This window comes from Talpa occidentalis, unplaced genomic scaffold (assembly GCF_014898055.3).
Source record: "Talpa occidentalis isolate TD23 unplaced genomic scaffold, MPIMG_talOcc4v2.1 talOcc4.9, whole genome shotgun sequence".
Classification (NCBI taxonomy): Eukaryota; Metazoa; Chordata; class Mammalia; order Eulipotyphla; family Talpidae; genus Talpa; species Talpa occidentalis.
Genome location: NW_023605305.1, coordinates 106,101,716 through 106,128,106, shown reverse-complemented (window position 1 = coordinate 106,128,106; position 26,391 = coordinate 106,101,716). Strand labels below are relative to the sequence as shown.

The 26,391-nt window shown below is 61.0% G+C and overlaps 1 protein-coding gene across 1 annotated transcript; it reads right to left on the bottom strand.

The window, feature by feature from the left end:
- Positions 1-833: 833 nt before the first annotated feature.
- CELSR2 (cadherin EGF LAG seven-pass G-type receptor 2) lies at positions 834-25,509 on the bottom strand. The gene is made up of 34 exons (XM_037498542.2): positions 21,731-25,509; positions 16,398-17,045; positions 14,318-14,540; positions 13,822-13,937; positions 13,573-13,661; positions 13,054-13,211; positions 12,514-12,677; positions 12,229-12,354; positions 11,721-11,887; positions 11,145-11,432; positions 10,885-11,059; positions 10,523-10,664; positions 10,227-10,347; positions 9,693-9,876; positions 9,424-9,525; positions 8,731-8,825; positions 8,273-8,482; positions 7,657-7,840; positions 7,412-7,540; positions 7,148-7,328; positions 6,819-6,989; positions 6,613-6,739; positions 6,302-6,502; positions 5,823-5,997; positions 5,434-5,546; positions 5,205-5,284; positions 4,989-5,115; positions 4,760-4,882; positions 4,033-4,160; positions 3,751-3,839; positions 3,465-3,653; positions 3,169-3,336; positions 2,835-3,069; positions 834-2,431 (listed from the first exon to the last, which is right to left on the bottom strand). The coding sequence occupies exons 1-34, from the start codon at positions 25,011-25,013 to the stop codon at positions 2,410-2,412; spliced, it is 8,733 nt and encodes a 2,910-aa protein (XP_037354439.1). The 5' UTR covers positions 25,014-25,509; the 3' UTR covers positions 834-2,409.
- Between the last annotated feature and the right edge of the window lie 882 nt (positions 25,510-26,391).

The following is a 26,391-nucleotide window of genomic DNA, read 5'->3' as shown; positions in this document are numbered from 1 at the left end:
ACAGATGCCCTTCTTGTTCTCCTTGCTTGCTTTCTTCCCTTTTGGGCTGGCATTCTATTTTTCTCTCTTATGCACTCTACCTCCACCCCCACCCAGGAGCAACAGTGAAGGAAGCCAGTGTTTACTGGCCTCTTACTATGCACTGTGAACTGTTCTAAGCGCTTTACATGTGTTAACTCATTTAATCCTCATAAAAGCTCAATTAGGCAGATGCAATTATCATACTTGTTTTGCAGGCAGAGAAACCAGACTCAGAGAGATTAAGTCACTAGTCTGGATCCAGGGTTTGTATGCTTAATTGTTTATTCTCCATTACCCCTGTGTTAACACCCTATCTAGTTTGTGAACAGAACTTTGAAAAACACAAAACTAGAAAACAAGTAATGTTGCAGAGCATGTAGTTGAGAGCATGGTAATTGCCTCATTTCTAATGGGAAAGAACACAAAACAGTCCAGAGCAGTGGCACTTCTAAATTCCCACCAGCCTCTAAACTCAGCTCTCCCTGCCTCCTGAATTCTGGCCCCAGGAATCTTGGCCATCTTGGATTTAGCCCTCAGGGACTGGTTGGAAACCTGCCTGCTCTGTGCGCTCCCTCCATCTTGGTGAAAGGACATTTTCCCGCCACCTGTCACATCTTCCTTGGAATGCAAAGCAGGGGTTCTGTGCTGATAAGGTTTTTGGGGAGCACCACTGGGGTGTTTGTAAAGTGGCTGGCTCATCACGCACTTGGTATCTGAGCCCCCTTCCTAGTGGGGCCTCCTGGAGTCCCGCCTGCTTGTTTTCCAAAGACCAGGCCTTCCACGCCTGGAAGGACAGGGCCCCACACAGACACACACGACCACAATGCTCAACCCGCACAGAACTAGTTTATTCAGTAGTATGGGGAAATGAAAAAAACAAAACAAAAACCCTACCGTATTTACAGTAACAATCAAACTGTACAATCTGATGGTTAGTATCAAGTTAGCATCCAGCATCTTTGTATTTTTTAAGTCAAGTCATCAGTAGTAAAAACCAGTTAAATTTTTAACCCTTTGCAGGAATTGCTGAGGGGAGAGGGCAGGGAGACTCCACGGCAGAACAGCTGGAGACTAGCCTTCTAAATGAGGAACAGGAACCTTTTTTTTTCTGCCCATAGCCTCTTTTTTAGCCACCCGCTCCAGAGGGAAGCTGGTGACAAGTCTGGAATACATGCTTCACGTAAGTGGTGACTCAAATGAATTGCAGTTGGCAAAACCAAGAAGGGAGAGGAGAGGTGGGTAGGTGACAACCTGGCGCAAGAGGAAGGGCCTCAGGCTCAGGCCCCTACGCCAGGATGCCGGGTGCACACCCAACCTGTGACGGCCACCACACACCCCCGGGACCAGACACGAACCCATCCTGACACAAAAAGCAAATAAATAAAAAATATATATTAACTCTCTCTTCGCAGGGAGCTGGGGGAAGGCTGGGAGAGAAAGAGGAACAGGACCTGGTCCTTTGAAGAAGAGAGCCAATTCCAAGAAGGGGTTAAAAATAGAACCTGTCTCAGAGGCCACAGCAGGTCAGACAGAGTGTGGTTTGTCTGATCTTGGGGGGCTGGGTGAGTGGACACTGGAACCCAGACTTGAACCCTGTGCTTGAGATGCTCGGGGTAACCGACCAGCACTGTACTGGCTCTTCCTCCCCATCCCACCCACACAACAGCAAAGAAGCGCAATTTAACACATGACTGGCCTTCCCCAGTGCGGGTCGGGCAGGGAGATGAAGCACTTTTGGGTCAGCGAACTGAGCAAACGCCTGGGCTGCGGCACGTGGCCAGAGTCCAGGGGAAGGAGAGGGCTGGGGTAGCCCAGCCGCCGCCCGGGGCGTGGGCTTCCCTCACAATGTGTTCATGCAGCATTTGGGGGTCCGGGGGCTCTGAGTCCTTCTGCCCCCTCACCGGACAAGGCTTTTTCAGTTCCTGGGAGGCGTGGCACAGGTGGGGTGAGGCGGGCCCTCTGCCCAATGCTCACGCCATACTGAGGCCTGCCCGGGTGCAGCCTGCAGGGCTCAACACCCTGGGTGCGTGTGGCTTTGTCCTTTCCTTTTGGTGATGGCAAATTGGGGGCAGGCCCCCCAAGAGTCCCTCTCCTCCCAGAGGCACAGCAGATGGGAAACTGAGGAGAGGCTGGGAAGCATCCTGGGAGGACCTATCCTCTTTGGGAAGGGAAAGGGAAGTCGGTTTCCAGCGTATAAAAAAAATTAATCCCTGAAGTCATGAAGAGTGGAGATCCTTTTTTAAATTCGTTTTTTCTCTTTTCTGAAAAACTTTGTCTTGGAGATGTTGGCCCCAGGGGTCCAAAGTGCAGTGAGGGGGATGGCGGGGGAGGGAGTTGGCACTAGATGGCCTTGGGGAGGGGTGCCCCTCCCAGCAAGGCCCCGGCTCCTCAGATGGACGTTTCGTCGCTGCTGCGGGCAGGCGTGGGAGCAGGGGCGGGATAAAGCACAAGACAGGAGTGGGCATGAGTGCAGCTGGGGAGGGTAAAGGAGCCTCAGGGTGTAGGAGCCACCGGCCCAGGGTTAATGCAGGAAGTTAAAGAAGAGAAATCTGGAGAGGCAGGAAAGGAAAGCGACAGAAAAGGCAGACAGAGGGTTAGTCAGAGCAGAGAGACAGTGAGAAGCTTTCACCAGAAGGAAACAGAAAAGCAACCCAGCTGCCCGCCCTCCCTCACTGCCCGATGCTGCCTGGGCCAACCCGCTCGCCGCCTGGTGGTCCTCCACTGCCAACCAGGGTAGCCCGGGAAGCCGGGAGGCCGCTCCAAGAGCAGCCGGGCCTCGGGGCCACAGCCTTCCTGCCCCCCGCCACACTCACTCGGAACCTGACGAGTCCTCATCCACCGTGCCCGCCTTGATGCTCATGGCGATGGGCATGACCCCGTTCAGCTGCTCCTGGAGACTCTGCCGGGGTGGGGGGCGGGGAGGGTGCCCACCCCGGCTGCCCTCACTGGCCGAGGAGGCCCGAGAAGACCCTGTGCCCTGCTCCAGGGGTATCCGGAGGAGGCTGCTCTTCTCGCTGATGGTGGGCAGACACTTCTTCTTGAGGATGCCTGTGGCCAGGAGGGCGGGCACCATGAGCAAGTGGAAGGAGCACGGGGCTACCGTAGGGAGGCCCACTGGGGGGACGCAGTTGGGAGGGCCCTGCTTACCTTTGTGAGGTTGGGCTGAAGGGCCTGGAAGGGGGCCCAGAGACACCTCCCGCGGCAGGGCATCTCCATTCTCCCGTGGTCTCTCCTCAGACGCCCCGTTGCCACTCTCCTTGGCTGTGGTCCCAAAGTCTCCTGGCCAGGAGCTCTTCCCAGGCCCTGGCCCCCCATCTGGAGGAGAGAGGAAGTGGATGAGACCTCCAGAATGTAGGCAGCTAGGAGCGTCCCCACCTTAGTCTTGCTTCCCGGGAATCCCAGGCCCTCTGCCCCGCGAAGGCCCAGCCCCAACGTTGGCCCACCCTTGGGGGTGCTGTGCAGGGGCAGTCTCTCGGCGCCAGGCCCCAGCAGGCTGTCCCAGCCTGGCTCTCCGGGGAAGGCGGGCTCCTCCTCCTCTTCCTCCTCCTCACTATCTGACGAGTGGGTGGAGGCGTAGGAGCCACTCTGGTCATCTTCCAGGGACAGGTCGCTGTCGGAGTCCGTGTCCGGATCTGGGAGGTAAGCAAGAGATCACAGCCACTTCCAGCCACCTGGCCAAAGCCGGCCAGCTGCCCCCTCCCGCGGGTCATCTGGGGCACACGTCCTCACCATGCTGCTGGCCTTGGCCTTCCAGGAACAGGCTGCCTGGGTCTCCCAGGCCAGGGGGCCCTTGACCAGGGTTCAGTGTGGACTCCTCCCTAAGAAGACCAGATCGTGCTGGAGCGGCCAACATGGCCCCTCGCCCATGTCCCAGTCTCCCTCCCTCCTGCCTTTCCCAGTCCTGTCCTGGGTTCCTGACTGCCTCTAAGTCCAGCTGCCACCTGCGGCAGTCAGCCCATGCCGTGCGACTCCAGCAGCGGGCCGGCCTGGGTCTCCATCACCAGGGTTCACCTTAGCAAGAAGGGGATGTAGCTGGGCTGACTCTTGCCCGAGCGGCTGGCGCTGTGCAGAGAACCGGCCGAGTCTCCGTAGGGCTGGTACAGCCGCCCGTCTGCGTACGGGCTGGGGCAGTTGTAGGACTAGGCAGGAACAGAGAGGTCAGTCAGTGGGGGAGTAGAGTGGGAGGCCCCAGGCTGCGAAGTGGAAGAGCTGGGGAGCGTGCTCTGGGTTCCACCTGCCCCGGCCCAGGTCTGAAAGAAAGGGGGCCCACATCCCGCCACATCAGGGCCTGGGAGTGGTAGCCCTGCTGTCATACCAGACTAGTGCACCCCAAGTGCCCTGGACACGGCTGTATAAGGGCTTGTGGGGAAAAGATGACAGCAGGAGTTGTCTCCTGAGGCCATCCCAGGAGACAGGCCATTTACCAAAGCTCATGAGGGAGGCTCAGGTGTTGGTCATTCAGAACCTAAATGCTTGTCTCGGCCTCTTCCTCACCTTTCTCTTCCCAGCTGCACCCCCATCTCTCCCACATCAAAATCCTCCTCCTCACCCCTCAGGTCCCCTTCTTCCCAAGCCACACATACCATTATACCACCCTCCATCCCTGCAGGAAAGGGTGTAGGGATAGAGGAAAAGGGAGACAAAAAAAGCACAGAGAACAGACTCCCTGGGCCTCTTCCTCCCAGCCCTCCCAAGACCCTTCCACCTCCCTGACCTCCCTGACCCGCAACCCCCTCACCGAGGTCAGGGTGGACTTGGTGGTCAGAGCAGGGTCAGGGCTGGGCTTTCGGCTACAGGCAAACTTGAGTGCTTTCCGGACCTCCTTGCTAAGCACCACATAGGAGAGGAAGATGAAGGGGCCCTGCAGGCAAGCGACAGCAGCTAAGTGCTTGTTTGGGCACCCCACAGGCCAGCTTCCCCTTTCTTCTCTTCGGGGCCTCCCACGAGGCATTGTCTGGCCCAGGTACCTGGATGCAATTGCAGGCAGCAAAGAGGTAGTGGAAGAGGAGCGTGTCGCTGTTGACGGACAGCAGCGCCAGCAGCCACGTGGCACTCAGCAGCAGGAGGACAGCGAAGGAGGGCCGCAGGCCTGAGCTGGGGCGAGGAGCGGGCTGTGAGTCTGGCCACGAAGCCACCCACGCTGATGCCCATCCACTGCCCCGGCACCCGCACCCCATACTCACACAGGGCCTTTCTTCTCAAAGCCCTGCCGCTGGGCAGCACAGGAGGCCCGGGCCGCCAGGATGTACAGGAAGACACTCATCTAGCAGGGGAGGGGGAGGTGTGAGGGGGTCATCGGGGGACAGACAGCTTCAACCCCACTGCATGGGGGCCTGGCAGCCTCAGCCATTCCTGAAGGGGACCTGAGGGCACACGAGTCTGCTAGCCCCCAGCCCACTCTCGAGCACTTACTGAGACAGCGAAGACCACGGGGCCAGCGAAACTCCAGATGAGCGTATCATAGATGGAGAGCCAACAGAAGTCGGGGTTCCCGTAGCCTTCGGGATCTAGGCCCACTGCTAGACCTGGGAGTACAAAGACAGCGGCAGGGTGAGGGGCGGTGAGGGGCTTGGGAATCAGTCAGGCGGCAAGTGGCTCACAGGACCTGGAGCAGAGGATAAGGGTACTGCCCACCACGTCCTGGATGGCGGGGGCTTCATGGGGCAGGTTAAATCAGAGGGCCAGCCATGGCACAGGGAATGTGAGGCATCTGGGCCCGGGATGTGAGTGGGGAGAACATGGCATGAAGGTGGCTCTGGGATTCAGGGATGCGGAACCTCAAGGCCGGGAACGGTGGGTACCTGTGATGAAGGCCGGCACGCCCCACCCCAGCATGTAGTAGAAGCGCATGGGGCCAGCGTTGACGTCGCGCACCTCGGTGAGAGCCCGGTACAGGTGCAAGGCCTCCAGGAGAGCCCAGGAAAAGGTGCAGAGGTACAGGAAGTGCAGCAGAATGGCGATGACTGTGCAAGCAAACTGGGGGCCAGGTCACACCTGGTCAGTTCTGGGCACATCCAGAGCAAGGCTTCTGCTCTTGGTGGCCAGGGGGGTGGAGGCCTGGGTGCTGGGAGCTGCTTTGGGGCAGGGCAGGTACTTGCAGGGTCCTGGGGAGTTAAGGGGGAGCTAGAGAGGAAGAAACTGTGGACCAGGCCGTAGGCCAGGCTTTTTATCAGTTACTGCTATGGGACCAGGGATTGAGGGCAGAAGACCAGCAAGGACTCCAAGGGAGCCTGGGAGGGCTGGAGCTGGGAAGGTCTTTGGGTGAGGAGGGACATCTTACAGGGAGGTCAGCCTGGTTGATGCCCAGGAGGAAAACCAGCTGAGCCAGGCCCAGGGCAGCTGTGAGGTTCCGTCGGATGCCATGCTGATTGGAGCGCAGGGCCCGAAGGACAGTGAGGAAGAAGAAGGTGAGCAGCAGGGCAGCCAAGGTGACTCCTAGGGCCACATACGTCAGTGTCTTCAGCGGCAAGATCTCCCCATTCTGCAGAGTGAGTGGCAGGGGGTTGGAGGAATCAGAAAGGGCAGGACCTGAGCACCCAGCCCAGTGCCCTGGCTTCCCACCCCAGCCCTGAGACACCCTGTGGGCCCGACCTCTCGCCGGGACACGTCCATGAGCACAGCGAAGCTCGTCATGTGGTTGCACTGGCAGCTGACGTGACTCTCGTTGCGGAAGACAACTTCACAGCCTCGGGCTGACCAGCCCCCTGTGCCGCTGACCCTGCAGGAGGGGACAGTGTCAGGAGGTAGGACGCCCAGGGGCCAGGGCTCGTGACCGAAAGCACTAGGGGGAGGCTCACAGGATGGAATGGTTCCAGAAGACACAGATGGGCTTGGTCCGCTCCTCTGTCTCCAGCAGCCGAAACTGTACGGTGACCGGCTTGTCCAGGGCGCGGGGCGGAAGAAGCTCCTCATCGTCATGGACGCTGATGCTCACCACGGGCGTGTTGATGACAGGGCGCTTGGGAACTCTGATGCAGGGCGGGTAGGCGCACGGTCACCCTGGGAGTTGTGTGACTGGGGGACACCCTCATCTCCCTGACATGCTCCCAGCCCTGAACCGTCCTCTGCCTCGGCATTCACGTGCCTGGCCTGCACCCCCAAGCAGCCCTGCAGCCCCTCCACTCACCTCAGGCTACGCTTGTCCGGGTCATAGTTGTGAGGCAGCAGCCCGGCCAGGGTGCGGTAGATGATGACGCTGGCCACAGCCTCCCCCTGGCTCAGCTCCGGGTGCCGCCGCTGCCGCCGCGCCAGCTCCTCTGGCTCCTGGGCCTCTCCTGGGCCCGCAGGCCTGAGCACTGGAGGCGTTTCTGGGAGTGGAACACTGTCCACTCAGCGGGGTCCTGCATGGTCTGCCCTGACCCTTGACCCACCCCTTGGCTTTCCCACTGACCTCTGAAGACGGACTCAGGCAGGATGACTGTTGTCTCGAGGTCCGGAGGCCGCTCCCCCCGCAGTGCCTCATAATGGGGCAGCTTGGCCCCAGCAAAGTTCCCCTTGTCCAAGCGCACTACGGAGATGACTGGGTGCGGGGAGGTCACAGGTCAGACCCCATGGAAGGTGGGCAGGGTCCCAGCACTGCCATCCTTGCCAAAGACTCTCTCTCCAAATTCCTCCCAAGCCAGGTGCCAGTCTCACCGATATTGGGTGTGATGATGGTGAAGGGGCTTAGGTAGGTGTGCCGCATGTTCTGGGCCAGAGCGCTGGCGTAGGCTTCGTAGTGCTGGAGCAGCCAGGCGGTGCCACCCTCTGTCTGCTGGATCAGGTCCCAGTGCCGCTTGTTGGCTGCGTCCAGGAGTGCACTGCCCACACGCAGCAGGTTCTACGGGTTGCACGACCAGTGAGATGTGCCCACACCCTCTTGTCCCCACCACCAGGCCCCAGCCTGTGTCCAGACCAGTCCTGGATCCCCTAGATGCACCACAGCCCTCCTAAGGGCTGGGTCCCCTCGTCCTATGCCTGTACCCACATAGCTGAACTAATACTGATTCCTCCCCAGTCTGGCTACTGGGCAGACCTCACCAGGAACAATATTCTTCCTGGACACCTTGCTATGAAAAAGCTTAGGAGAGGCGCGCTACATCACCAAGTGCTGGGCCATAGCGCCAGGGAGCTCACAGAGGCATCCTGCCCCCGGGAGCCCCCAAAGGCAGGGGTGGGAACTGTACCGGCTCTACCTCCGGGCTGCCAGGAGCAGGTTCACTCACCATGACCCCCACAGACCCAGCCAGCCCTGCCCCCCGCCAAGTCCCACCTCAGTGAAGTGCACATCCTGTGTGGCAGAGAGTCCGAAGCCCCGCTGGGCGCTCTCGTGGGCCAGCAGCCGCGTGGCCAGCTGGTAGGCCACCTTGACGTCGCTGCCGAAGTACCCGGCCGTGTGCTGTGTGGCGTTGCGCAGAAGCAAGGCCAGCCGCTGGGAGCGCCCCGAGTCCAGGCCTGACTCGTTCCGCTGAAGCCGCTCGGCCTAGGGCAGGGCCAGAAGGGAGGGCAGAGGAGCACGGGATGAGGCAGCCATAGTGCCGAGCTGGAACTCTGGAGTAAATGGGTGTCAGGGAAGGAGTCAAATGGCCTTTCCAGGTGAGGGCCCCAGGAGAACAGGGGCTGGAATCTTTCTCCAATTCCAGAAATCTCTTTATCAAAGCTGGAGGGGGTATTGGTAAGTGAAATGGGGGCTGGCGGGGAGGGGAGGCAGAGATGAGGCGGTTCACTCACAAAGCCCTTCAGCTCTGAGAAGGTGACTGACGTGCAGTTGAAGAGGTTGGGGGGAAGCCACCCCCTGTGCTCGTCACAGTGGCGCACAGCGGTCCCTGAGGAAGGAAGCCCGGAGCTTGGCTCAGGGAGAGGCACCGGGAGCCGCGAGCCCGGCTGGGCAGCCCTGATGAGGTCTGGCCCCTGTGGGCCAGGACGCCCCTCCCTCGTGTTGCCCAGGTGGAAACAGGAAGACAGGTGGGCAGGACACCAGAGCCCAAACCCACAAGACCAGCCCGAACAGGGGCTACAGAAACATGGGGCACCGGGCCTCCTTGTCCCACCAGACATCGCTGCCCCTCGGCCGCCTGTGTTCACAGAGTGAACTCTGCCATAGCAAATCCAAGCACCGGTGCTCGGGGCTGGGTCTCCGGGGACGGCACCCACCGCCCTTCTCCCTGGGCTCCAGTTCCAGGTGGCGAGTGAAGGACAGGAGCCCTCCGTGAGTCCCGGCCTGCTGGTGGGCACACTGCAACACCAGGCACACTTTGCCTTGGCACTCTCGGGAGTGAGGGAAGAGCAAGCCGAGAAAGGACGTGGCGTCCATAAGGGGGCAGGGTTGGGGGAATTTCAGGATCTGCAGCCAGGGGCTCCCACCCTCACCCCATCGTGAGAGGCCCAGCCCTCACTATCACATTCTGGGCCTAGGGCACGTACCGAAGGAACCTTTGGGGCAGGGGGCGGCAGCAGGTAGTCCGAAGCGGGTGCGGGGCCACCAGATCCCAGCCTCAATCGCCCGTGGGCAGCTGTCGTAATTCACTGCAGGGAAGCACCAGAGTCACCCAGGAGCAGCTGTCCCCTGGCAGCCGTGCCCAGGATCCCCAGCCCTCCCCGCAGAGGCCCCGGCCTGCAACTACCGCTCTTCCTGGCCTCCCAGGACACTAGAAGGCAGCGGGGAGCACCACCACCCATGGCGAAAGTCCTACCTTCACAGCCGTTGGTGGTGACCTCGGCAAAAGGGTTGTCACAGCGGTCACACTGGCGCCCAATGACACCCGGCTTGCAGGGACACTGGCCATCCTCGGGGTCACAGACTCGGGACAAAGAGCCCGTGGGGTAGCAGTCGCACAGGAGGCAGGTGGGGCTGCCGGGGGGCCTGTAGTGGTTCTCCTGGGAGGGAGGATGGGGTTCCCTGGCTCAGGCTCTCTTCCCTAGACCCTCACAGATGCTTTCAGCTGTGACCCCTTTGAAGACAGGCTCCCTGACCTCAGATACCCAGAGTGGTGGTCAAAATATTTAACGACTGATGAAGATTTGGAGTCTAACCCATCAATGAGACACCAAACAGTGAGAACAGGCTGCAAACACCCACACAGCTGGCCTAGAACTCGCTGTTACGGACTGTTCCCGGGTTCTCCATGCCCTTTGCCCTCCCCAAAGGCACGTGGCCCTCAGCTCTCGGCAGACAGCTTCCCCGCGGCCTCCCCCAGGGCCGCCGTGGAGGCAGGTCGGGCTGTCACCTTGCAGTGGCACTCGCCGCTTGTCTTGTTGCAGTCTGGGTCAAAGCCTTTGCTGGCGTCACAGTTGCATGGGCCGCATGTGGGGTGTCCCCACCAGCCTCGGGGGCAAGGCTGATCAATCCTGCAGAGAGGGGCCCGGGCAGGCGTGAGCTCCTTCTGCTCCCCGGGCCCCGGTGTAGCAATGTGTGTCCCTCCTGACCCCACTGCGGCTCAGACAGGCCTCAGTGCTCTGAGGGATGCACCAGAAATAAGCAGTGGCCACTGGGACCTGCTGCTGCCGGTCCTGGTCCACTCACCTGGTCTCACAGTATGGCCCAAGGTAATTCTGGGGACACTCGCAGGTGTAGCCATGAGGGGCACTGGGCTTTCGGGTACATGTAGACTGGTGTTCACAAGGGTTCAGGTCGCACACATTAGTACAGTTGTCTCCATAGTAACCTGGGGCCAGAAGGAGGGGAAAGGCTCAGTTCTCACCCTCCCAGCACTTTCTTCAACACCCCCCGCCCCCCGTGCACCTCCTTCTGCTCTGAGCACCATACTAGCTGGGTGTGGGTTTGTAGAGCCAAAGGACTAAGCTCAGAAAATGAGCAGAGCCAGCAGAGCCAGAGTGTGACTCCCGAGGGGTGGCCTGCCCCACTTCCCTGGAGCTTTGGCACACCTGGATCACAGCTGCAGGAATAGCTGTCCCAGTCATCGCTGCAGTAGCTGTTGGCAGGACACGGGCTGGAGTCGCAGGGGTCTGGCAGGCTGCAGCCCGGCTCCACATTGATGCTTTCTCCACGGTTGGGGTCCAGACTGCTGACACCTTCAGGCGTCTCGCTGACCCGCACGCCCTGGGAGAGACAAGGACAGGGTGGGCCCTCGTGGAGCAGGCCTCCAGGTGACGGCAGGTACAGGGAACCAGGGGAGGAGGCTTACCTGCAAGCAGCCCCGGAAGCCCCGGGCCACACCGCTGCCTGGCCCAGGCACGCCCCCCACCGTAATGTTGCTCAGATGCAGTCCATGCAGACGGGGGCCCAGGTTGCCCTCTGCCTGCTGCTGCCCGTAGTCAAATGACAGGATGGCGTGGCCGGGCCCTCCACTGGCTCCCAGTGCCAGCTGCGCATGGTGCCAGTCACCATCGTTGGCCCGGCCCGGCTCCAGTCGGAGAGAGGAGGCCTGAAGCCCTGTTCCCTCGACGCTCAGCACCACATGGCCCTCCCGCAGCTGTCACCAGGGGGAAAGAGAAAAGGGTCAGCAGCCTGCCGCAGCTGGCTCTTCTTCCATTCCACTGTTCCTGTCCTGGACCAGCAAACCCATCCTGCCACCCCACTGGGCCAGAAAAGAAATGGTGTTATTTCCTTTAGGCCCTGTAGATGGCAGCAGGGACCCACCAAACAGATCCAGCTGCTTCTACTAGGAGGGGAAAAAAGACCCCACCCTAGGTCCCAGGCTGACTAGCCCCCCAGGAGGCTGCCCCTGCCAACCCACCCTCCCTAGCCCTGCCTGCAGCACCTGCAGGGTGATGGTGCTGCGCCCCCTGGTGACGGCCTGAAGCAGGACGCCTTCAGCTTGGCGCGTGCGGAACATGAGGCTGAGGTGCCAGGGCTGGGAGATGGGCAACGAGAGGCCGTGCCAGGCCACCAGGCTGTTGCCCAGGAAGCGCTGTGGGTTGGCCATTTCTGGGGAGGCAGAAAAAGGGAGAGTGACGAAAGGAGCAGCTGAGTGCCCCAGGGTGGCAGCTCCATGGGAGGGAGGGCACTGTCTTTGCAGGTACCCACTCCCCTGGTCAGCCCCGCCCTCCAAAGCACTTACCTGTCCTGGGCCCGCCCCACACTGTGCCCAGGCCTGCCTCTGACTGGGCCCTTTGTCTCCTGCGCTACCCTCACAGGGCTCTGCCCAGACACGCTTTCCACCCACAGCCCAGCTCAGCTGGGCCCTGCCCAGGGCCTGCCATGACCCTGCGGTGTTCTCAGCATGGCTGATGGCCCCAGGCCTCGGCCCATGCGTCTGCCCCACCTACCCTGGGCACAGCTCTGGCCCCCGAAGCCCAGGGGGCACTCGCAGCTGAAGGCGCTCCACTGGTTCACACAGGTGCCCCCGTTCTGGCAGGTGTTGCTGTCGCACACATTCTTCTTGGCAGGGCAGCCTAGGAGGGAGAGAAGGCGGCTTGGCAGTGGCTCCAAGCAGGCTCAGTGGCAGAGACTGGAGGGGGCTTGGCTGCCCCCAAAGGCAGGGTTCCCCACAAGAGATGCAGCCCCTCCTCTGCACTGGACTCCTGCCTTGCTCCTGGCCCCGGCTCCCGTACCCGGCATGGTGCCATTGTTGGCGATGAAATCGGCCATGTCCACGTGCCGGCTGTCCACCTGCAGGTTCCGCATGCACCCCACAAAATGCCGTGTGCGGACAGGGAAGCTCTCAGGCAGGTCAGGCACCCCACCCAGCAGCAGGGGTCCTGTCAGATCCAGAGACCTGGGGGTGCAAAAACAATGGTGACATGAGGGAGAGCGGGGAGCTTCTGGTTCTTCTCCCCACACCCTGACACCAGAGCAGAGAGGGGAAGGGCCAGGGTAGGAATCCACGGGCCCAGCAGAACAGCACCATGGAAAGGGAGGCACCCCAACCTGGAGTTGCTCCCATCTCACACTCCTTCACCCAACCCCCAGGTGGTCTGCAAGGCCCTGCTCAGATCCAGCCTTGCCCACTCCCCACCACGTCCTCCCTACAGCCTATGCCCCTTCCCCCAACCCTGCAGAGGGTCAAGCAGGACCAAGGGAAGCAAACCCCTGAAGGGTTCCCATTTCAGGATAGCCCAGGACCCCCCGCCCCTGTCCCCTCCCCTGCTCACTTCTTGCTGCCGCCCTGGGTGCCCTGGGCAGCACACGAGTAATTTCCCAGCACCGCTCCGAAGCGCAGGGCCACGCCTGTGTCACAGCCATCCACCGTCACCACTGCCACCTTCTGTTCAGATGGGCCCTGCGGGAGCCCTTTCTGGCCCAACAGCGGCTGTGGAAAGGGAAGGGCAGAGAGGGACCAGTGGACAGGAGCTCACTGGGCTCCGGGGTCAGGCCCAAGGACTCCCTTACCTGCGTCTGCCTGTACAGAGGCACAGGTACGCAGGTGCATGCACACACTCGTGTACACACACACCTGACTTATATGCTTAATACCCTTCTCAACGTCCCCGTGAGTCTGTGCCTGCCTCACAGAACAGGGAGCACCAAGCGGTGGCCCCTGGAAGGGGGTGTTCCAGCAAAGTGGCAAGTTCTTCCTCCCTCCCTTTCAGCCAGAAGTGCCATGACCAGCCTCCCTGGAGGCAGCGCCACCAAGAGAACCCTCCCACTCCCTGGCCCCCTTCCACACCCACCTTGTTGTAGTACTTCAGCTGCACTGTGTGCCACTGGCCGTCGCTGACCCCTCCAGGCACAAATGGGGAAATGGTGGTGGTCGACTCCCCTGGAGAAAGGACCCAGGTGAGCTGGACACCAGGTAAGGGCTGGGGAGGGGGAGGGGGTGGTTGGGACTGGACCCAGGTTTGGCTGGGGGAGTATGTGACTTGGGGTCAGGGGCTAAGGGCCATTTAGATATGAGCAAGGAAATGGGCACCCAGAATCACCTGCAGAGAAGGTGAGCTGGACCTGCTCCTGGATCACCTCGAGGGCCACGAAGTCATGCTTCTCGTTGAAGCGCCCGTTGTACAGTAGCAGCCCATCACGCTCCTTGGTGGCAAACCTGAGGCGGAGAGGGTGGTGGGAGGAGGGAATGTGGTGCCCACCTGGATGCTGGCAGCCCCATCACCTAACTAGCACCCGATGCTACTCAGGACCCTCCAGAGGGTGGAGATCTTGGGCAAAGCTCCTGGGCTGGATTATGGAAGATGGATCCAAACCAGAACCAGAACCCTGGCGTCCTGGCCCCACCCTGCAGGGTAAGGGCAGGAGCAAAGACGGTGGGAGAGGAAGACCCCCTGCAGTGCACGGGCCACCCCAGGTGCCCACCTGGCTCTGCCCATAACTGCCCCGTGCACTTGTGCTGCCTGTCCTCTCACCTTGTTTGTGGAAGGGAGACTGCCCAGGCTCCCCCCGTACCCCCGCAGCCCAGCGTCCACTCACGAGAGCGCCAGGGTGAAGTGGAAGCGCTGGCGTAGGCCACGGAAGGTGACGAAGGAGCGGGCGGGGAAGCTGCGCGTGGTCACCTGGCAGTAGGGCTTCTCAAAGTCTCCGGACGGGCAGTCACACTTGAAGCCACCCACCAGCAGGTTGACACAGGTGCCCCCATTCTTGCAGACACCCGGGGTGCAACGGCCCGAGCGGGCACTCACCTCGCAGTGCTCACCTGGACAAATGAAGACACAGGTGAGTGCCAAGTGCCCCAGGAGGAGAGCAGGGACTCCTCCCCTGCGATGTCTCCCACAGTCTCCTGTGAACCCCACCCCCATACTCCAAACTCTCCCAGGCACCCACCTTCCCTCATGAGTCCATCTCTGAGATCTATGAAACCCTGGCCTTTCCGGGTGCCATGCTGGGGCCCACTCATCACAACCCTACACTGTAGACTGCCCCCCTGCACATTCCTCAGAGTTCCCAGTCCCTCCCACACCCGTTCAGCCTCCAGAGCACAGGCCTGAGAGGTTCCAGGCCATATGGCCCAGGTCCTAGCAGTCTTTGTTGTCGTGGCTAAAGAACAAGCTTGGGGTGTTGTGGCCCCTGCAGGGGTGAATGTGCATAGAAGGAAGGTCCTGAAGGACAGCATGGGGGCTCCCCCTCCTTCCCAACCACTGGTGCTATTGTCCCTCAGTTTCAACTGATACCATTTTTCCCCCTCTGGGGATGAGCCCCGGCTTCCACTGAGATTTGCTGGATTGGAGGGTGTGGAGAGAAAGCTGGGGTCCCCCCAGCAATGGGGCAGAGAAATCCCACCCTGAGCCCGGGGATCCAGACTGAAGACCTCTGTGCGCTTGGAAAATGTGGTGAGCGTTGGGTAACTGAGCCCTGGGAGTAGAACAGGATTCAGCGGAGGAGCTGAAAATTCCAACATCAGATGGGAAAATCCACCCCTTTCTCTCCCTCTCCATTCCCAGATTCTGGAGATAGGTTCTCAGCTCCTGTGCCTAGTGACTGGCTCTTGTTTCCATGGAAACTGTTGTTCGGCTACTCTAAGCACCCCCCTCCCCACCCTTCTGGACAAAGACTCCCTTCCCCTCCCCCAAGCCCGCCCCTCCCCCCCACCCCACCCACAGCAGCTGAGTGAAGTCAAGTCTGGCAAGTTCTGGGCAGGGAGATGCGGCAGGGAAGGCGGCGAGGGCCTGCCTGGCGCTGTTGGCACAGCCAGTGGGCATGGCTCTGGAGGACAGCAAGGGAGCCCTGAGACATCTGGGAAGCAAGGGCCATGGGGAGAGAAGGGGGTGTCCTAAGGAAAAGGGAGACTGCACAAAGCAGAGGCAGTGACCACCCCACTGCCCACTGCCTGGCAATTTGATGTGTGAAGACCCCAGGCTGCTAGGGAGGCCTCCTGGTCATGACCTTCCTTTACCAGCCCCGGGGCGGGGGTGGGACTCTTCTGCTCAGGTGACCCACGACAGTGAGCTGAAACACCCCTATCCCTCCACCCAAACCCCTCAGCTCTTCCGCGGCTTCCCCTCACTGTCTAGGAGACATGCACCTACTGCAGGTCAGAACGTTAACTCACTCAGCAGGGGGGAAAACCAGCTTCTGGGCCCAGCCTCACCCCTGATCCAGCTGTGAAATGACATCTGGGGCAAGTCACTAGTCTCAGCAGTGCCTTAACCCTCCGCCCACACTTCCCACTGGCCAGCTCTTTATATGCATTACATTAATTCCTCCTCACAACCACTCCATGATAGAAGTGGAGTCATAACCTCCATTTTAAAATTGCGAGGCACAGAGAGGTGGAGTAACTTGCCCATGGTCACACAGCTATTAGTGGCAAAGTTGTGCCACAAACCCAAGCAGATGGCCTCCAGGGCTAGAGCCCACCTGTAGGGGTCCCAGTGGGAGAAGAAAGAACTTCCCTCTCCACCTCCCTCAACAGGTCGTAAAAGGGCACATGGGCTTTGCACACAGCCAGTGTGACCTGTACTTGGTCCAGTACGGCAGGAGGCCAGCCCTGTCCGCAGCCTGACAGGTGCCTGCACAGCAGCATCACCTCCCGGCTGTCCCATCCCCGGCTCACCGGTGTAGCCCTCGCGGCACAGGCAGGTGTATCCGCCCTCGCGGCTGCGGCAGCGCCCGTGGGGGCCGCAGGGCCTGGAGTAGCAGAGGTCCACCTCGGTCTCGCAGTAGTCGCCCGTGAACCCGGGTGGGCAGCGGCACCGCAGCCCCCCGACGGGGTGGATGGGCCTGAAGAGCACGGAGGAGGAAGCAATGAAGGGTGCCGAGGAGTCGAAGCGCAGCACCGACACGCAGCGCATGTAGTTCTCGCAGGGCTCACGCAGGCAGATGTTGTCATCGAAGGGCAGCACGCGCTGGGCCGAGATGGCCGTGAGCAGGCTGCGGTTGAGGTACAGGCGCTCCTGCAGGTCCTCAGAGGGCAGGAAGGGCGGCCCGCCCCCGGGCCCGGGCGGCTGGCCCACCGACAGGCTCACGTTGAGAATGTGGCCGCCCGGGGCGTCGGTGTCCCGCTGCACGTTGAAGACCACCACGTGGTCCGGTGGCGTGGCCAGGGTGGCTGCCACCGCCTGGATGAAGAGGCCCAGCAGCGGCGACAGGAAGCGCTCTGGGGACATGTCCTCCAGGCGCAGAGTGATACTGTGCGTGAGCATCTCGTCGGTGATGATGGTGACCCGCAGAGAGCACTGGGCGGTCACACTGTGCACGCCGTCTGCAGAGGCAACGTGGGTTAATACCAAGCCCGGGCTGGGCGAGGAGTGGGGGGTGCAGGAGGGCCCCCCTCCCCATGCCCCAGACCCGTCCCTGCACGAGGACACCAGGAGGAGGAAGTGAGGGGGCAGGAATCCAGTCTGCACACCCCTGCTTTGCTCACTTGCCAAGAAGGGCGGGGCCTGGACAGGAAGGGGCTTTCTTTCCCCGCTGGCATGAAGGTACTCGAGGAGGTGTGTGTGACTTCACCTGGGATCAAGTCACTCCTTGAGGGCTTGCTCCTGCCCCCCTGGGCATTTAAGGGGGGCAGGGTTTCAGAAGTTCTGTGACACAGTCCCTAAACCCTCTCCTGCGCACAGCATATTTTTTCACATTTGTGCACTTCCCCCCCGCCCCCAAGTCATAGTCCTCCCACCTCCCCTTTTGCTGCCATCCCAGCCTGGGGCTTCCCTGCATAAGAACCCTAGTTTACCTTTTTTCTCTCCTCTCTACAGGGCCCAGAGGACCATGAGAGGCCCAGAAAAATCATCCTTTTGCCCCCTCAGCCTCCTTGTCTCAGCACTACCATAAGCCTGACCCTGGCTGGGATCCTGTAGCCCCCTTGGGGCAGGGTGGGCGGTAAACTGGGTCAGTGGGCCACCCAATTCCCCTCCCACTGAGCCCCATGGCTGCTTGGGCACAGGCCCACTATCCCCATGGCAACGCTCCACACAAAGCAGTCTTCCCGCCCAACACTCCAGGCTGTTGGGGGTAGCCTGGGGGGCCCCACCCCAAGAAATCTAGCTGAACCACCTTGCCAATAGCAGCACCACCCACTGCCCTGATGCTGTGGGGTACCTGGGGGGCAGAAATGAGAGATGGGGCAGAGATGGAAGGGCCTGGATAGCTCTCTACCCTAGACCCCAGACAGAGCCCCACAGGACTGATATTTGCCCGAGGGCCTCTAGCTAGTCCTCCCCTCTTGGCTCACAGCATTGCACTCGGATGCCTGCCACACCCCCAGGCCACACACTCACTTATACACAGCTAAGTATCAACACACTCTGGTGTCTCACTCCACCCACACACCCTAAGCCCAGAAATACCGTATACGCCTGAATGCACATAGACATGGGAATGGATCTGATTTAGCTCTAAAATAAAAGCTAGAAGCCAAGGGGTGGGGACATGGCTTGGTGGGGCTATAAGGGAGCTTTTTATTTAACACAATGTCTGACACATAGTAGGTGTTCCATAAATACTAAGATGTTGATGAGAATCTATTCAGACTCCATTATTAAGAAATGATTTTTAAAATATAGCAGGAGGAGCTAGATGTAAAAAAAGACACCCTAGCAGAAGTGAGTTCCAAGTTGGTGTTTCCAGGGTGGGGTGAGAGTAGGAGGGATCTGGGAATAGATTCTGCTTCTGTGTTGTACCTGCTTGAGGTGGCTGACTATACTAGACACCCACCTTGGCCATGTCCTCGGCCCATAACCACGTACCTCCAAGCCTCATTGCTTGAGACTGCTAAGGCCCACCTGCTCTTGCCTGCAAGCCTGCTTGTCATCACCCACTTCTGCTCTGCCCACTCTTGTCTGGAAGCTTCTGAACAGGCTGTTCCTTCCTATCTGGTCCAGCTTACCAGTCTAAGTCCTAGTTTTCTTTCTTTCTTTCTTTTTTAAAAAAGATTTATTTATTTATGCATACAAGAACTGGGGTACAGGCCAGAGTGTGGGCGGTGAGACGATCCACCAGAGACAGAGTGGGGAACAGAACATGCAGACTGACCAAAATATACTGCTGAGGGGAGCAGCGGGCGAGACAGGAGAGGTCTGCTACGCCATGTGGGTAACTCCCTGGCCGGGGATTGAACTCATGCTGCAGTGGCTACGGTTAGCTTCACAGGTTGCGTCTTAACCACTTGTGCCACCAGGGAGGCCCTAAGTCCTACCTAGTTTTCTAACCTGCCTGAAGCTCACCTATTCTAGGAAGCCTGCCCAGATTTAAGGCCACAGGCTCTATATCCCTCTCTGTCAGAGATCCCTGCTGTCAGATGCAGAGCTGGCAAATGACTTGTGCACCTAGTGCCTCTGCATAATGATTCCTGGATGGGATGGTCCCTCCAGGAAGAAAGCAGCCAAGTCTGCAGAGAGTGCTCCTAACTGATCAGGGAAGAGAGGGGGGCAGTCAAGGCCAATGCAAGAGAAACCCACTTTGCCTTGGGAACAAGCGGTCCTCCCTATGTCCCCCTCCACCATCTCAGGTCCCCCGCCTATGCCCCTCGCCCAGTATGTCTCTGTTGCTTCCCATCTGGCCCACCATCTGTGGCCACCTGCCCCCTCTGCTATTGTCCCCCATCCCCAGCAGTCAACCCACTGCTGTCTCCTGCCTCTTTGTTCTTCTCCCCTGCCTTGACCTGGCTCACCCCTCAGGTGCAAAGGCAGCAGCAGGAACAAGGGTGGAGGGGCTACTTTGCCTGAGTCATGCTCCTGGAATGAAAAGGTTTGGGATGGGCTATGACCCCAGGAAACACCACCTGTGCCCAGGGCCCAGCCAGCCACACCTGGAAAAGTGCCAGGTCCCAGACTGGCAGAATCAGACTCCACGCCTCTCCCCCAGCAGGTGTGCCAGTGGAGGTGTAAGCCTGGGGGAGATCTGATGCCCTGGAGCTGAGCAGGCCGTGGCCTGGAGCTCCCGTGTGTCCCAGCAGAGTAAGAGAAAGGCAGGGAGAATTCAGTCTTCTTTAGGAGAGCCGTTGGCCCAAGCTGGGGCAGCTACAACCACAGGGAATAAGAGAGGGGGAAACCAGAGAGGCCTGATCATGGAGACCAAACAGAGGAAGACAAAGGGCAGGAAAAGAGCCAGAATGGAAAAAGTAAGAAGGGAGGAGATGCTGCTCGCACAGGAGCGGGGAGAGAGCAACAGAGAGGGCTGGAGTGGAGGCCCCACGGGCAGGGGCCCAGAAAGAAAGCAGAGACAAAGAACAAGAGAAGGAAAACAAAGGGGCAGTGGGAGTCAACTCCCCCTCACCCCAGCCTCCCTGAACTTTGGGGTTGCCTTGGTGACTGCCTCCAAGGGTCAGGGCCGAGGGGAGAGAATAGGGCTAGGGCTGAGGGGCCAGCCTGGAGCCTTGCTCTCTGTTCTAGGGGACCTGAGGTCTGGGACTCTGGCCTGGTTGGAGCCTGAAGTTGGGGGCCAGCCCTCCTCTGTTCCCATTCCATGGTGGACAGGGCAGGCCGGGGAGGGAGGTCCATCCTTCCTACTCCTTGCCGCCGCCCGAGTCTCCCAGCACAGATCAGGAATCTAGAGACAGGAACTCCAGCCCCCTGGAGGTGAAACTGAAGAGTCAAGAGGCCTGGAGCCTTGTCCGTGAACTCTAAGAGCCCATGCACCCTGGCTGTGATGGCCACATGCCGGTGGGGCGGGGAACATCAGTGCAGAGGGGACCACGAGTTAGGGAAGGGGCTAAGGATGGGCCCTGACTCTCACAGGCCCCTCACCGAGGTCCCTGCCTGGCCCAGACTGTCCGAGAGGAGTGGTGTCAAGCTCTTCTCTTGCCCCTCCTTGATGCATCTGAGGCTGGCTGGAGTGGGGTCCCTGAACCATCTCCAGGGTGCAGCTAACAACCCTCCTGAGGGTCCCAATTGTTCCCAGGCTTGGAGAGGGACTCAGCAGCTTGGGACTGGCTCCCTCCAGTCACTCCCCATAGCTGACAGAAAAGATCGAACGCTGCCCCCCCCCACCCCCCGACTCTCCTCCCTTCTGTCCAGGGAATCTGCAGGCTGAGCGCTTGGCCAAGCAGCAGGAATGCCCAGCCTGGGTTCTGGCCAGGCTCCCACGCCCCAGGTCTCTGTTGTCTCCCCACTGGAGCAGGGGGCTCTGCCCTTACAGCCCAGCAGGCGCCTGGCTCATCCTAGTCCCCACACCCCATCCCCGGGGCAGGGGCTAGTCACAGGCAGCAGGGAAGGCTAGGCACCCTAGGAATAGCCTTTGGGGTGACAAGAGAGCCCAGGAAGCCTCAGTCTGCCCCTGACTTCAGCCCTTCCCCAGAGCCAGACCCCAAACCACAGCCTCTGACAGTGGGGTCTGTTTGGACAGAGACAATGAGCTCTGGCCTCACTTCCGGTGGGAGCTCTGAAGGGGGAGCCAGGCCAAGCTCTCTCTGCCTGGAGGGAAAAGACTGCACTAGACAAAGTCCCCCTCAGCTGGTCTGCCGCTCAGCCTGGAGCCAGGAGGGGCCAGAAGAGGCCCAACCGCAGGGTCCTGACCCCTTGGTGGCAACCCTGTGGCCCCAGAGCCCTCAGCTCTGTCAGAGACTGTGAGATCACAGGAAGACCCTGCTGGGCATGATGGGGTGGCTTCCCCCACCCCTCAGTCCTCTTCACCCTCCCCCCTGGCCCCCCAGTCTTCCTATGCCTTTTTTCACAATTCTTGGCAGCCGCAGCCTCATAGCATTTCCCCCACCACGTCACAGGCTGGTAGGCAGGGGGCAGCCAACCGAGCAGCTCAGCCCTGCCTGGGGCAGCAGGCGGGGCCTGCACCAGCTGCCAGGATTCCTGGAGCATCTTCCCAAGCTGCTTCTTGCCCCTCGACCTCTGTGCCAGCCAGCACTGGGCAGAGGTGGATCAGCAGTTCCTCCCCGGTGGCTGTGCAGCCTCGCCCCCAAGGGTCACCCCACCCCCACACCACCTGGGCCCGGCTTACCTGACACCAGCACGCTCATGATGGCCTCCAGAGGCCGGTTGTTGTCCAGGGCCCGACTCAGCCTCAGCTCACCGGTGGAGGCATTGAGCAGGACCAGGCTGAGTTCATTCCCCCGCTCAAAGCTGTAAGTCAGGCTATCTGAGATGTCAGGGTCGTGGGCGGGCACGCGGCCGATGGCACCCCCAGGGAAGCTGCTTGAACGGTTGGTGACATAGTTGTTGAAAAGAATCTCAAAGTTTCCCAGTACAGGGGGGTTGTCGTTGCGGTCCAGCAGGCGGACGTGGACGGTGGCCCGGCTCACGAGAGGTGCAGACGTGGCCTGGATGACCAGGATGTACTCGGGCCGGTCCTCATAGTCCAAGTCCACCAGGGCAGTCAGCTCCCCGGAGAAGATGTCCAACTGGAAGACCTCGGGGATGTTGCCCTCCACGATCTGGTACATGATCTGGGCATTGGTGCCTTCATCAGGGTCCGTGGCTGTGACCCGGGCCACAGCCAGCCCAATGGGGCTGTTCTCTTCCACGAACACATCAAATTCGTCCTGCTCAAAGACAGGTGGATTGTCATTCACATCCAACACAGTGACTGTCACTTCCATGGGTGTGCGGGCCGGTGGCATCCCCTTGTCCACAGCGTACGCCCGCAAGACGTACTGGGCCACGTTCTCACGATCGAGCCTTCGCAGCGTTCGCACGATGCCCGAGGTGGACTCTACAATAAAGTCTCCGTCTCCATCGTCGCCCCCTTGGAAGGTATAAAAGACCCTGCCATTAAGGCCAGAGTCACGGTCAGTGGCTGAGATCTGCAGGACACTGGTAAAGGGGGGAACATCCTCATAGACGCTGCCCTGGTAGGAGTCCCGCAGGAACTGGGGGGCATTGTCATTCACATCATTCACCAGGATCTCCAGGTAAGTGGTGTCAGACTTCTGGGGAATGCCATTGTCCCGGGCGGTGATGGCCAGAGTGTAGGACACTTGGTCCTCGTAGTCCAGCTCAGCCTGGGTGGTGACAGCCCCGGTGTCCGCATCGATGCGGAACTGGGGGATGCTATCCTCCATAAAGTAGGTGATGCGGGCATTCTCACCTGTGTCCTCGTCAGTGGCACTGATCAGCACCACTGTGGTGCCCGCTGGCCGGTCCTCGTTGACATTAACTGTATAGTGGGAGCTCTGAAAGACGGGACGATGGGTGTTGGCATCGGTGACGTTGACCACCACCTGTGCTGTGTCCTGCCGCGTGCCATCGGAGGCAGTGACAGCCAACACGTACTGCCGCTCAAGTTTGTAGTCCAGTGGCAGGGCGAGGGACACCAGTCCACCCCCACTCTGGCTGGTGATGGAGAAGCGGTTCCGGGTGTTGCCACTGGTGATCTGGTAGGTGATGACGCTGTGGGCATCCCGGTCCACGGCCGACACCGTCACCACGCTGGTGCCCACTGCTGCATCCTCATTGAGCCGCACTGTATACTCCGGTTGGGTAAAGGTTGGGTTGTTGTCGTTGACATCCAGGATGGTCACGCTGACACTGGCTGAGGCAGTAAGCGCCGGGGTACCGTGGTCTCGGGCTTCTACCCCAAAGCTATAGAAGTCAACCTCCTCCCGGTCCAGCTCAGCAGCCACGGAGATCCAGCCGGTGCCATTATTGATGGTAAAGGGGAAGTCATGCCCCACCCCAGCAAGGCGGTATTCCAGGCGGGCATTGTCGCCAGCATCAGCATCAATGGCCTGGACGTGGAGAACCAGGTAGCCTAAAGGGACACTCTCTAGGACAGTAGCCTGGAAGGGGGTGCTGACAAAGATGGGGGCGTTGTCATTGATATCCAGGACTTGAACTGTCACCAGGCCAGAGACATTGGAGAGTGGGGGACGGCCACCATCTTGGGCCCGGACCCGGAGGGTGTACTCCTTGGTGGTCTCATAGTCGAGAGGGCTCACCACGTCCAGAGCCCCGGTCTGGGCATCCAGGTAAAACTGACCCCGTGCATTGCCACTCATGATGCTGTAATGTACCAGGGCATTGCTGCCCTTGTCTCTGTCCGAGGCTGTGACTCGGAGCACCGGGGCCCCTGGGGTCACATCCTCCCTCACCTGGACCACGTAGCGCTTCTCGCTGAACTGGGGGGCGTTATCATTGTCATCCTCCACGGACAGGAAAACAGTGGCTGTGGCGCTTCGTGGACCTGGGTCCCGACCCTGGTCACTGGCCTCCACTGTCAACTGGTAAGCTTCCACCTCTTCCCGATCCACAGGGCCCCGGGTTCGGATCACCCCTGAGCGAGGGTCAATCTCAAAGACTTCAGAGGGGCTGCCCCCAGGCCCCTCCAGCAGGCGGTACAGAATATTGGCATTGGGAGGGGCGTCACCGTCTGTGGCTCGGACAGTGAGCACCTCGTAGCCAACCTCCAGATTCTCCCTGAGACTCTCCTTGTACTCCTGCTGCTCGAAAACAGGGTCGTGGTCATTGGTGTCCGTCACCAAGATGGTGAGTGTGGCCAGGGCACTACGTCTGGGCATGCCATGATCCTGCGCCGTGACCCTGAAGACATGGGTGCTTTTGGTCTCTCGGTCCAGCTCCTCTGCTGTGGTGACGGCACCGGTGACCGGGTCCAAGGAGAAGAAATGGTTGGAGCGACTATCGAAGAGAGCGTCCATCGTGTACTCGAGCCGGCCGGCCTCACCCTCATCTGGGTCGATGGCCCGCAGGGATGCGACAGGGGTGCCCGCCGGCTGGTTCTCGGGTACCGTGGCCTGGTAGCTGGGGGGCTGGAACTGGGGTGCTGTATTCACATTCCTTTTCCGGCGCCCGCCCAGCGCCTCTTCTGCTGACCTGTCCCCCGTCCTGAGCCCTGGGGTCTGCACCAGCTTGCACGACTGGCATCTCAGCTGTGGGGCCTTTAAGCAGGGGTGTTCGTGGGGCAAGGTGAGCTTGCCCTGCGGCGAAAGGTGGCCTTGGATGCCCAGAAGGCGACAGCTCCAGGGGCAGCCTTCAGGGGCTGGCGGCAGGGGGATGTGGGCCCCCGATTCGGGACACCAGACCCTCAGGCCATCGTGGTGGGGCACCAGGTGGCCAGTCAGCTCTACTCCCGCACCCCTGCAGCGGCTGGTGTAGAGCCAGAGGTTCGAGGCCGAGGCTGGACAGAGCCAGCCCACGGGGGCGCAGGCCCCGGCGGCGGCGCCGCGTCCCCCGGCCCCGAGGGATCGGCAGGGCCCCACTTGGTCTCCCAGCAGCGGCGGCAGCAGCAGGAGCAGCAGCAGCGGGGAGCGGGCCGCCCGGTTCCGCATCTCTTCCTGCTCCCGGCCCGCCGGGTCAACAGCGGCGGCGACTCCTCCTCCGGCTCCGGCCGGCCCGGCTGACCCTCATGCCCGGGCCGGGGTGCCGGTCCCCAGGGGCCACTCGTGCGCCCCGCGGGGCCTGCACCCCGCAGCCGCGGCGGGCCCGGCGCTACGCCCGCGGACGCCCCGGGTCTCGCCCCGCCCGGGTCGGGCCCGCAACCGGGTCACCCCGTCCGCCCGCGCGCCCGGCTCGCTCCACCTGCGCCCGCGCGCCCCGCGCGCCCCTGGCCCCGCCGGCCCCCCAGCCCCGGGGCCCCCCTCCGCGCCCGCGGGGAGCCCACCTGCGCCCGCGGAGCTGCGCGCCCGACCGCGGCCCAGTCCCCGCGCCCCCGAGGGCCCCGCGCCGCCCGATCGCGCACCGCGTCCCCGCCGCGGCTGCTCCGGTCGCCGCGGCCCCGGGCCCAGCCCCGCGCTCCTCGCCTCCCCGCGGGCGGCCGAGCTCTGCAGCGCGCGGCGGCGCCTCATTACCATAGACCTGCTCGCGCCGCCGCGCCTTAAAGCGGCGATGCCAGCCGCACCGAGGAGGGTGGGCCCCACCCGAGCCCGCCTCCGCGCCAGGGGCCCGCAGGCCCGCCGGCCCGACACCCCACGCCAGCACCAGCACCGGCCCAGCACCCGCCCTCCCGCGCGCCCTGCCTGGCCCTGGGTGGGGGACAGACGGACAGACCAGACCCCTGCCATTGCCTAGAGAGGAATTCATCAGAAGCCAGACGGCGGAGAGTAATATGGAGGCAAAGCTAAGTAGGCGCAACTGTTTGCAAAACATTTGGAGTCGCTCAGAGGCCAAGTGCCCTCCGCGCCCCATCAGTTGGCTGCTGATAAGAGCCGGTCCCCGCTTGCTGTCCCCTCCCAGAGGTCCTGGGTCACACTGAGTTTAAAGGGCCCTGCTTGAGTTATAAAGCCTCCCCCATATTCCAGAGAGACACCCCACCTTCCTAAAACTCACAGTGGGGTCTCAGCCACCCTCCTCCAGAGCCCCCCCATCCCCCAGCGTGTTTGTAGTTCTAACCAGGGTATCAGTGGGAGTCCAGCGGCCTGACTGACGGAAAGATCCCAGCTTCATTTTGGACACTACTTGAGTTTGGGGGGAGCTGCAAGCTGAACCCCTAGAGCAGAAGGCAGCTGGTGTAAATTTGCTAATTATACCAAATTGAGACTCAGAGAGGGCAAAACAGATACAGGGGGGGCCTCCCTGGAGGCAAAAGGGGTTAAGCACAGCGCTGTGAAGCTGTTCAGCCTCTGCAGCACCAGTTTGATCCCAGGGCTGGCCAGGGAGCTGAGCCACATGGCACAGCAGACCTCTCCTGTCTTGCCTGCTGCTCTCCTC